Here is a 12,526-nt window from a genome sequence, read left to right as displayed (position 1 = left end):
GTCCGCTAGGGCTCAAGCCAACTTCTATATGCTCTCAGAAGAAGCTTGCTAAATGATGGACGAAGGCTATCTTAAAGGAAATTAATCTATTTTGCAAAAATGAACTGAAAGCCAACCAAAACACGGAAACCCTAGTAAACCCTAATCTGACTAGCTTAACCTCTAGGATGCAATGGGTGGAGTGCAAGTGTCTAGAAATGATGCCATTACTTCTAATGATGTGAAATGCATGAACTTAAACTACTTTGATTAAAAGAACGTGTTTTTGGATTTTTTTCTTAATTGGTTGGAGTGATGATGATTTTGTTTCTTATTAGGGTTTGGCTGTGCAGAGGTGGTGCGAAGGGAGAGAAAGCTTGGGAAAGGTCGGGATGGCTAGGAGAGGTCCCAGAGGGTCCCTAGCATTAGTCCACAGAGGTCTACAACATTCAGATGCTCGGAAACCAAGTTTGCAGGTTTCTACAGGATGTCTGCAGGGGATCCTACAGGAAACTAAGGAATTCTACAGGAAGTCTGCTAACTTCTACAGGATGTGCTGTAAGTGGAAGTTTTGGGTGATGGTGAAGTGGAGGAAGTGTATGGGTGAATAGGTAGGATGGAAATGAGGCTTGTGATGGCTCAGGAACAGAGAACTAAAGTGGAGAAATAGTGCATGCATGGATCTATAATTAAAATAACTATGTGGCAGCTTGCATGAAAGCATAAGACTGCGTTTTTTGGTGGTTGGTACAGCCCACACCCCCAATCTCTAAACAGAGATGGAAGCGAGTGCACTATCAACCTTTTCTTGACTCTAATGAATTACAATCCTCCTCCTCTAATCTAAATAACTAAAAGCACGTAAACCATAAGCTAATCCTACTTCAATCACACAAAACAAATCAAATCAGCAAACTGGAAATTCTAAATGCATGTCAAAACAAAGGAAATAAAGTGCTGCAAGGAAACAAGTAACGATACAAGGAAGAGGAGGTCTATTGCTCTCAGGTTGGGCCCTAACCTGAGAGCTATAGCTCCCTTAAAAACTCAGAATTGAATCCAAAGCTGCCTGCCTTTATTGAATAATCATGAATCTAACATCATGCCAAAATTGGCTTACAAAAAGACTAATTGTCTAACCAAATTGACTAACTAGCTAATCCCAAAAATGACTAAATACTAGCTACGAAAATGACTACCAACTAGCTCCCCAAAATGACTAACTGAAATGAGGTCTTAAGCCCTCTTATTTATACAATTTGAGGACCCAACAGTCCTCCTAAAATTTAGGGACTTGGCTGCCCAAGACTTGTAGTTAACAGCAGTCCAACTTGACTTGCTTGGCTGCCCTTGTGCTCATTGATTTGGTGGCCTTTGAACTCCGAGCTGATGGTGGAGAATTCGAGGTAAGGGCCCATAAATGAGGGGGACACCTTCCTACAAATCCTCTAGCTTGTTCTCCCACGAATTTGGCTGCCAAGTGCTCATTAAGACCTTCAATTTTGTCTCCAAGTTGACCAAAAAGGCTACACAAAGCACCCATTAGACTTGTTGGCATAATGACTAACCAAATTCACTCTATTAACATAAAAATAATCAAAAACATGCAATAAACCAATGAGAATGGTGGATTAAGTCAAATTAGAAGGTTGAATGAGCCCAAATAATTGTCCATTTTTGGGGCTCATCAGAAATATTGGTGCTCCGTACATGGCCACATTTTCCCTTCCAGGAATTACAATTGGTCTGTCGGTATGGCTATTCTCAACCTCTGTCGTTCAAAATATCGTAATTCCTTAGCAATCAAATCAGCAACCATTTGATACTGAATTTTACCCTTCAACTTATACTTCATTTATTTCTCCCTCCCATTCTTCCTCTTCACTTGGTGAAAATAGTGACACTAGTAACCAAGTAGCTGAGAAGAAGAAGAAAGGGATAGAGAAGAAGAAGAAGAAGTCAGTTAAGCAAGGGGTCAACCATGAATCATCTGGTGAAAATCCACACATTAAATCTCCTAAATATCCTTGTCTAATTTTCAAAGGAAACCATTTTCATCGAGATTGTCCTTGCATTCCGCAGATCTTGAGAGAATGGTCCCCCCATTCACACCATCCAGTGTCATCAACCTTTGGCGATCATGTTGACAGCACACCATCAACTAGTGAAAATGAAGTTCCTAGACAGAAAGGAAAGGTCAAAATTCCATGTCTATTATGTGAAGGAGACCTTCACCTTCCCCATTGTCCTTTTTTGGATGAGGCCAAGAGAATATTGCATAGCCATCCTGCTTCACCACAGCGACTTCCACCTAGATACAGGAAACTCGACTCAAATTCTTTACTAGTTGAAAATCCGACTGACATAACTCTATCGTCAGTCGAAACACCTATTGTTGAGAGTGAACCTTCTAAGTCCATACGAGATCAAAGTCGGCAAGTCGAGATGGCGGTTGACCCAGTCTTGCCTTCAGAAGGTCCACCTTCAGATGATACAATTTCCAATGAGAATGAAAACAATACTGTTCAAATTCTTTTTTTTAATACAGAGTCTGATGAACTGGGGGGAAATCTGCCCATTCCTTTACAATAGGAGGAAAGTTCCCCAGTTCAAGGGGTTCATTCAACTGTTTATTTGGTACCCCCTCCAAGCAGTCTAATCGCTTCCTTCGATTGGAATTGGCTAGCAAAATCTCGCCTTCCTTGTAATGTACCATTCCGAATCATAGTACAAGTTTACAAAATGATCGTGTCTAGCACTATCATAGATGAATGGGCTTCAGTAAATATCCTTTCCTCAACTGCTTGGAAAGCACTTAGTTCGCCATCGCTTATGCCTATTACGCAAAATTTGTCAGGCTTTAACAAAGGAACCAATCGACCGTTAGGGATCCTTCCAAAGTTGTCGATAACTTTGAAAAGGAAAACCGTTCATTTGAACATGATGGTAGCCAGGGACCGTTAGATTACAATCTACTCCTTGGATGTGACTATGTTTATAAAATGGAAGCTATTATTTCCACACTCTTTCGAGTGATGTGTTTCCCGCATGAAGGAAAAATTGTCCAGCTTATCGACCAGCTTTCATTTCCCGGTTCAAACACAGCTCCAAGTCAAACATCATCCCTAAATGGTCTCTTTGTATCAAGAGTGTCTCTTCAACCTTCGTTCCATCCACCTGATTGCAGCGAGTAGTCCGGTGAATGAAACAAAGCTTAGGGGGCATGCACCCTGGTCTGCTTCGGCAGATGAACCCAACTGAAAAGATAGGTTTCCCTATAAGGCATGTGATTGGTCTGAAACACCATTCAACTCTGTCTACGCTACAGAAAAAGCCAGGGAAGTGTTTTTGTCTAAGCACTGATAAAAAACAATCCTACTTAACCACAGTAACTTTCACATGGTTACCTGGAGACTCTCATTTTCTTGATACCTAAAGGCATGCAAACCTTTTTCTGCAAGAAAAAAATGACCAATTCCATTTTTTAGCTTTTAGATTTTTTAGCTTTTTAGTTTTTCAACTTCTTAGGTTAGGTGACTGGTCTGATCCACCATTCACCTTCATTTGCGCTACAGACGAAGCAAAGGGAGCGTTTGAAAAAACCCTCCTACCTAACCTTAGTAGTTCCTTAGCTTTCTAGTATTTTAGCTTTTAGTTTGGTTGTTCCTAGCTTACATAAAAAGGAAACTGAGCATATGTTATCATAGAGTTCAAGCTCACTAAAAATGAACCTCCAATGAGGGACATTTTTTACCACAAAAGGAGCAATGTTATCGCACGGTTCAAGCTTGTTAGAAAATAAACCTACCACTGAGCATATGTTCCCCCGGAGTTCAAGCTCGTTAAAAAATAAACCCACCTTTGGTAAATAACCTTTGTGATTGCCATAATGTCAGCCTTTTGAGCCTTGGTTGTGTTCCTGCCATCACCTCCATTCTTTTGGCCGATTATATGCTTCCACTTGATTGTTTACCCTTTTGAGGAACAGCTGCAATGAGTGGTCCTGTTAGCCACCCTCTTCACATCACCATGTTTTGAGAAGTTCCAAGCTCACCCGGAACCAGTTGCTACCCTAAACACCACTCGTTCCTCAAAAAAATGAGTCCACTTTAAACTCTTTTCAAACTCGTTAAATATGAAAAGATTGTCGAGCAATTGGCCTCTCCAGCTCGCTAAAGTAATTGGAAGTGCCATCCCTCTTGCATATTTTAATATTTTTGGACTTGAGGGATTATCCCACAAAAAGATCGAGCGCTTGTTTTTTCGGCTCGCTAAAGCGATCAAAAAATCATCCCTTACGTATTATTTTATACTTTTTCGGACTTAAGGGATTATGCTACGAAAAAGGACCACTGGAGTTTCCTTTTCATCCCTTTTCAAACTCTCTAAACATGAAAAGGACCGAGTTGTCCTTGTCATTAAACTCATTAAAACAATAGCAACAAACTTGTCCGCCTAGACAAGAACGAGTTTCACTGTCGCTAGGCTCGCTAAAACATAGAGACATGTGTTGGGCTCCAAAAATTTCATACAAATATCACTCATTACAATACATTTTTCACCTATGCTTCCATTATATCACTCACTATTCACCACCTTGTCACTCCATTTTCCCTATTATTCACCATTAATGGGTCTCATTTATATTTTCCAAATATTATTTATTTTTAAGCATTTTTGAGAGAAATTTTTGATTAAATATTAGAAAATAATATATTTTACTTTATATATGGAAAGTGGGTTGTTTTTGTGACATGTGTAAGTGCCTAGGAAGCTTCCAAGACACCTTTATGTGGCCTTGAAGGATCAAATTCGAATTTGAAGAGATAAACCTCATGGAGAAGATGATGATCTCATGGAGAAGATCAAGGACAAAAGGGGTTATGTGTCTAGATGGTTGAGAGATGTATGGAACTAAAAGAGAGATTAGTGGATGATCATTATGAGTTTGTTACTCATCCCATTGTATAAATAGGAGTACAATCTCCTCCATTTGTAATCTTAGATTGTTGAAGTTTTGTAATGTTGAAGCTTTTGTAAATCTTATAATCTTAGAGTTGGTTTGTAATGGAGATTTTGGAATAAAGGATCATACTTCAATTTTACTTCTACATTTGAGTCTCCATTGAAGTGGTGTGCTTGTGGAGTTATGGAGGGCCCCCATGGCCTCACTTGCATCCTTATTTGCTTATTTTAGGTATAATTTGTTTTATGGTTTTTTGTTTGATTTCAGCTTTCAAGTTTTATTAGATGTTCTAATATTGGAAGGATCTTATTTGAAATTGTTTTTGTAAAAGAACCATAAGATCTCATACAATGATTAGATCTAGGTTTACTTCATTTCAGCTTTTAATTTCTTATTAGATGTTCTAATGTTGGAAGAGATCTTGTAGAATATGTTCTTGTAAGAGAATCATAGATCTCAAACAACTGTTAGATCTAGGTTTGATTAGTTATTGAAAGAGGTCTTAATGAATATGTTCTTGTAAGGGGACTTTAAGATCTTGGACAAATTAGGAATCTTTCTAGATCTATATATTTTAGATAGGCACTTCTAAGTTTACCTCCCCGGGTTGACATTAAATTAAACTCTAATTTGCATCCGCATTTTAGACCAAACATTTTGGCGCCGTTGCCAGGGAAGTGCAACTAGAAGGATTTAGTATTTATTTTATGCATTTGTTTTTATGGACTAATTTGTGGAACTTGGTGACAGCAGGTTCGTAAAGGAGTTCAAAGTTTGGAGCATTTTTATTTTCACACCTAGTTAATTTAAATTCAATTTTTATTTTAAACCCCCCAGTTCTCACTAATCCATCTACGGATGAGGGCTTTGACAATGTTGAACAGGTACTTCTTGGAGAGCAAGGACAATCACCTTGAGCCAACTCTAAGACAGGATTCTCACATACTTGTAAAACATAACGTAGAATTTTTAAATCTTAATGTGAGCATGTTCGAACTTTTAATCCGTAGATGGCTTCACTGTAAACATGCTTTTAGTTAGAAAATAAAACATCTTTCAAGTTAATGTAGAATAGATTAAAAATAAAAATAAAACGAGATCTTGTAGAATTTCGTTGTAGAATTTCGTCGTAGAATTTCATTGTAGAATTTCCTTGTAGAATTTTCTTTTAGTCTTGTTTTTTTTTTTAAATATCATCATGAATAAAAAGAGCTACTTCATCTTTGCATTTCTATGTCTTGTTTCTGTATCATGGGTGAGCCAGGAGCTTGATTATCGGAAAGCCCTGTCTTCCGAGAGTATAAATGCCCCCATGACATTGCAGAAAGAGTGTAGATAATGCAAGGTTTTGTCACAAATCTTAATTGTGTTTTATCCATCCACGCTAACCTGCATAAATAAAAAAATCGGGAGATTAGTATGCTCTCTTCTTGTGCTTCGTGCGATCAGGAAGATCAGAAAATCTAATGATTTATTTCAAATAAAAATACTTTTATTGGAACATTGATTTGCGATATGACAATAAAGAATTTTGCAAATGAGCGGAAATCATCTTTAAAAAAAAACATTTTAGATAAAACTTAGTCTTTTTAAGTTTTAGTTTTATAAAAAAAAAAAAATTCACATAATAATAATATATATATTATTATTAAAAATGATATATATTATTATTATTATTAAAAAATTCTTTTGAAAACTAACCATTTTTTAGAAATAGGATTCGAATTCAGTGAAAAAAAAAAAAAAAAAAAAAACCAACAAACTCATTTAAAAAAAAAAATCACAATAAAACAAAACATTAATAAATAAAATAATAAAATACAAACCATAAAAAGAATACAAAACATTAAAAATAAATTTAAAAAAAAAAAACAAAACAAAAAAAAGTCATATATATTAAACAAAACAATAAAACACATTAAAAAAAAAACCAATACATTCAAACCAACGAAAGTAGGTTGGAAACATAGAAATAAAACAAATAAAAAAAAAACAACAACAAAATAAAAAACAACTCTCCATCATTCATTGTATATACAAAACATAAAACAAATCGAGGGTTTGACCAAACCAAAGTCATAGTTTGATGGTGATTTGAAAATGGCACGCGCAACTTATACATGACTTCTCAACAACTTTCAAATACGTTGTTAGGCTTCGGGCCTTCTATATAACCAACAACATGAAAAAAACATAAACGCAAAGCCATATGAAACAAAACAACGAAACATAAAAGATGAAACTAATTAAAAATCATGTAAACGATGGCAGAAAGAACGAAACAATGAATTGAGAGCCACTAGTTGTTGCTGTGCAAACAGTCTCACATTCTGAATATATGAGCAAGTCGCAGGTTCGGGCTTCTTCAAAAACCTGTAATGCATGTTTTCTGCCAAGATATCATCGTTGGCTTAATGAAAAAATGTTGATTTGTGTAGCTGTAGATGATAGGCAGTTGTGTTTTTTTGGGAAAGAAAGCCAGTTTCGATCAAAATAGAACATCTCGGTGGCAAATTACAATAGACACGTGAAGTAAAATTGATAACAAGTGGTTTCTTTCCCGGAAATTGTGGGATTTAGTCCGCCAGCCAGTTGTACAGCACGCCAGTGATCTGGAAACGTTGTTGAGCACAGCCACTCAGGAAGGAGCCGGAAATGCCATCGAATCCTCATAAAAATCACGAGAATATTGCCAAATCGAACCAGAAAGGAAGATAAAAAGATTTGATTTGTTGTAGTACTTACTGTCAGAGAATAATCCTCTCTATTTCAATTAATTGCTATCTTATCCTTATCTGGTTTCCTATTATCTCAATCTTCGCAAGATCTCGATTTCCCAACCCATGAATCTTTCAAAAATCTTATTTATTGGAATGATATAGGGTGCAGACCATTGGCGCAAATCCATTGGAGAATTTGATGAATGGTCGGTTGAATGCATCACTAACAACACCATAAATGGAGGCAGAGGCCATTCATGATCATCATTGTGAATAGTGAATTAGGGTCTCTGCCATTGTGAATAGTGAATTAGGGTCTCTTCCGTTAGTGCTTTCACTGTGCCAACGCCATGCCTCCATCGTCATCGAAGGCCATGCCTCTCGGATCCGCAGCCCCTGATTTTGAGCTGCCAGAACCTCTCACTGGCAAGGTTTGGAAGTTGGCTGACTTTGAAGGACATCCCGCACTGCTGGTGACATTCATCTGCAATCACTGCCCATTTGTTGTGCATTTGAAGAAGGACATTGTCAAGCTTGCAAATGATTACATGCCAAGGGGGCTTGCAATTGCAGCAATCTCTTCTAATTCTGTTGTCACACACCCTCAGGATGGTCCAGATTTCATGGCTGAAGACGCTAGGACGTTTGAGTATACGTTCCCATATCTATATGAGGAGACACAAGAAGTTGCACGGGCTTATGGAGCTGTTTGCACTCCTGAATTATACCTGTTCAAGAAGAATGGAAATCAGCCATTTGAGCTTGCTTATCATGGACAATTCAACGATTCCCGACCAAATAACAACAAACCTATTACTGGAAGTGACTAAGGCAAGCTTTGGATTGAGTCCTGAGCAACCAACCAATAAATTTTGCACCAAAGCCAAGTGTTGGATGCAGCATTAAGTGGCACCCGAGTGAAAACATGTAAATGTTGTCTTCCTCATGAGTCCGGTTAATAAATATTCTCCATCCCTACATCTGCAATTTCGTCTTTTTAGGCTATAGAAAACAATGAATTCATACACCATCAACCCTCCATATGCCATTTTGCGTTTTGGTTTACGTTTGGTTTTCCATTTGTTTTGGGTTTCTTTTCCATTTTTAGTTTAAATTTGTTTTGTATTTATTGTTATATATTGTATTTATTTTTATTGATCTATATTTATATATTTTTAGTTAATGTTTGATTTGTTTTGATTTGTATTTGTATATTTTTAGTTATAATTTTTTAATGATTGATTTGTTTTGATTTATATTTATATGTTTATAGTCAATGTTTGATTTGTTTTGATTTGTATTTGTATATATATTTAGTTATAATTTCTTAATGTTTGATTTGTTTTGATTTATATATTCAGTTAATGTTTGATTTGTATTAATATATGTTATCATTGTATTAATATATTAATATATTAATTATATTTTATAATTATATTAATATAGTTGTAATTTTTTTTTGTGATGATTGTTATGTTTGATATATTTTTTTATATTACATATGATTGTTATTATATTATGTTTGTTATCAAGTTTAAAAAATAAAAAAAAATATATAAAAAAACAAAAAATAAAACAAACAAAATTCACGCAGGTTTGAAAATAAATAATGGAACACTTGGAAACAAATTTTGAGGATCGATTTATCAAACATTTGGAGGATTCTATAGATGATGATTATCTTGTTTCGATAGCTTCAAGTTGGCATTAAAATCATAACATATTCATGTTGAATGCTTTTATATCACATACTAATATGTAGAACACAACGGATCTTTCTAATGCCAATCTTTTTTCCAAGCATATTTCATCTGACACAAACAGGGAGTATTACTTTTCATGGATGGATTGATTTTAATATCATGATTAAGTCAATTTCAACACTTTGATTGTCCTTAATATGTTTTATTTGGTATGAAATTTTTCGTAAGAATCATGAAGGAACTGACCATTTCTTCTAGAGCACACTTATGTTTTCTTTGTACCAAGTTTTTACAGGTTACAGGATAATCAAGTGATCATAAGGAGATTACATTGTGATGACAATTGGTCTTCCAAAGACTACATTCATGAAAAATTCTAAAGACAAATCCAACTCCACAACCACTACCTTGCACCTCCCTTTTTGAAACAGATTTTGAATTCCACCAATTGTAAATCCATAAAGCATGACATTTCCATTTCCATTTTTCACAGCAAGAGTTATTATTCATACACCATGCATTTTCTTACATCCATTCCTTACAAGCTTATTTTCATTCCCCATGTCATTACCATTCCCTTTCATTTCCACCAATAAAACACTGCTTCTATGTATATCATTGAGTCAAAGTCCTAGAGTCTAATTATCTTTCTAAAAACACCTAGAGGCTTGCATGCCTTAATGGCAAGTACTCTTGCCAATGAACAATGGGAGTACATTAATATCCCTTGTTCGTTGGATCTTGTAGGTGACTCGACCACAACAAACTTATTCGTACCTACAAAGATGTGTTAGGCATCTTGACTCCCATTGGAATAAATGGTGGGAGCTCTCATGTTGGCTAGTGGCATCCATTAATGGCCACTAAGTCAACAACTTCTTACTATGTTCGACACCAGCACATTTAATCACATAGTAAGATTTGTACCACCGACCGTTGAAGACTTGAAGACCCATATTTTGTAGCAGATGAAGCAGATGTCCTTTCATTGTTTTTCAGTTTGTCATGACTTGAGGACAAGTCAATAAATAAGGGTGGGGGGAGGAAAATGTAACTTCTATATTTTGTATACCTTCCAAGCCATATACATTTTCAGCCATATTCAGCAAACTCATCAGATTCATCAGACTATCCAGCAGCAGATACAACAATACAGATCCATATTTCATCCACAACTTGCCTCATATCAGAATTGTAGTAGCTGAACATGCATGATTCATCCACTTTTGTAGGTAAGTAAGGTATGATGTTTTCTAATCTTTAATCTTGAAATTCTTTTTAGATGCTAAAATGATGATATTTGGAAAATATTCCACTATTTCACTATTCCCTTTCTCATTAAAAATTGCCAAAAACCATCAGTTGGGGAGGGGGGAATTTCACACTTCATTTTTTACCTCATTCATATTACATCTTAACCCACATAGTCTTCCCACAATAAAAACTACTACAAAATGATGAGCATATTAAATGACTTCTTAAAATGATTGATCTCATTAAAGTAAATAATGATTGTAAACACAAGAACCAATCATTAAAAAGAGATCTTAACAAAGTAAATAATGATTGTAACACAAGAACCAATCATTAAAATATGTAAATGCTTTGCAAAAATAAAGTTATCCAAAGATGTGAAAAGTTAAAAGGAAGTCCATGATTGAAAGATGTTTGTTACACAAGAACCAAACATCTTGTAAAAGGAAGCTCATCTAAGAAATAAATCAAATAAGTCATTGTAGTAGCTTGCATGAGGACATGCAAGAGCTTCAGTTGGGGAGTATGTTGGGCTCCAAAATGTCATACAAATATCACTCATTACCATAAATTTTTCACCTATGCTTCCATTATATCACTCACTATTCACCACCTTGTCACTCCATTTTCCCTATTATTCACCATTAATGTGTCTCATTTATATTTTCCAAATATTATTTATTTTTAAGCATTTTTGAGAGAAATTATTGATTAAATATTAGAAAATAATATATTTTACTTTATATATGGAAAGTGGGTTGTTTTGTGACATGTGTAGGTGCCAAGGAAGCTTCCAAGACACCTTTATGTGGCCTCGAAGGATCAAATTCGAATTTGAAGAGATAAACCTCATGGAGAAGATGATAATCTCATGGGGAAGATCAAGGACAAAAGGGGTTATGTGTCTAGATGGTTGAGAGATGTATGGAACTAAAAGAGAGATTAGTGGATGATCATTATGAGTTTGTTACTCATCCCATTGTATAAATAGGAGTACAATCTCCTCCATTTGTAATCTTAGATTGTTTAAGTTTTGTAATGTTGAAGTTTTTGTAAATCTTAGAATCTTAGAGTTGGTTTGTAATGGAGATTTTGGAATAAAGGATCATACTTCAATTTTGCTTCTACATTTGAGTCTCCATTGAAGTGGTGTGCTTTTGGAGTTATGGAGGGCCCCCATGGCCTCACTTGCATGCTTATTTGCTTATTTTAGGTATAATTTGTTTTATGGTTTTTTGTTTGATTTCAGCTTTCAAGTTTTATTAGATGTTCTAATATTGGAAGGATCTTATTTGAAAGTGTTTTTGTAAAAGAACCATAAGATCTCATACAATGATTAGATCTAGGTTTACTTCATTTCAGCTTTTAATTTCTCATTAGATGTTCTAATGTTGGAAGAGATCTTGTAGAATATGTTCTTGTAAGAGAATCATAGATCTCAAACAATTGTTAGATCTAGGTTTGATTAGTTATTGAAAGAGGTCTTAATGAATATGTTCTTGTAAGGGGACTTTAAGATCTTGGACAAATTAGGAATCTTTCTAGATCTATATATTTTAGATAGGCACTTCTAAGTTTACCTTCCCGGGTTGACATTAAATTAAACTCTAATTTGCATCCGAATTTTAGACCAAACAACAGGTTTGCCCGAAGGGCAAATTATAGAACAAGCATATGTTATCCTCCTCAAGCTTGAAAAAAATAAAGAGGTACTGGTTAGCAATGACTCGGGAAGAAGGGAAGAAAACTTAAAGAATTTTATTGTTAGCAGGTCGCTCTTGAACATGACACTTTCACTCCATCACCATGATTGAGTTGGGTTGGGTTATTCTGTTCACCAGTCATATCACCATTGGTCTGCCATACCATCCATATTTTGGGGTTAACGCTACCAATCCATCTCA

The 12,526-nt window shown here is 35.4% G+C and overlaps 1 protein-coding gene across 1 annotated transcript; it reads left to right on the top strand.

Moving 5' to 3' along the window:
- The first annotated feature begins 7,951 nt into the window (after nt 1–7,951).
- On the top strand, nt 7,952–8,518 carry LOC149197190 (uncharacterized). Its single transcript, XM_089403873.1, has one exon. It carries the CDS (start codon nt 8,016–8,018, stop codon nt 8,493–8,495), a length of 480 nt encoding a protein of 159 aa, XP_089259999.1. The 5' UTR covers nt 7,952–8,015; the 3' UTR covers nt 8,496–8,518.
- The last annotated feature ends 4,008 nt before the right edge of the window (nt 8,519–12,526 follow it).

This window comes from Pinus tabuliformis, chromosome 2_2 (genome assembly GCF_031772625.1).
Source record: "Pinus tabuliformis cultivar Carrire ecotype Pingquan chromosome 2_2, CPIR1, whole genome shotgun sequence".
Taxonomy (NCBI): Eukaryota; Viridiplantae; Streptophyta; class Pinopsida; order Pinales; family Pinaceae; genus Pinus; species Pinus tabuliformis.
The sequence above is the reverse complement of the archived record's forward strand: the minus strand, read 5'-3'. Positions and strand labels throughout refer to the sequence as shown.

Excerpts from the sequence above, each read along its gene's own strand:
- LOC149197190 (XM_089403873.1), top strand. The coding sequence starts at position 8,016 with ATGCCTCCATCGTCATCGAAGGCCATGCCTCTCGGATCCGCAGCCCCT.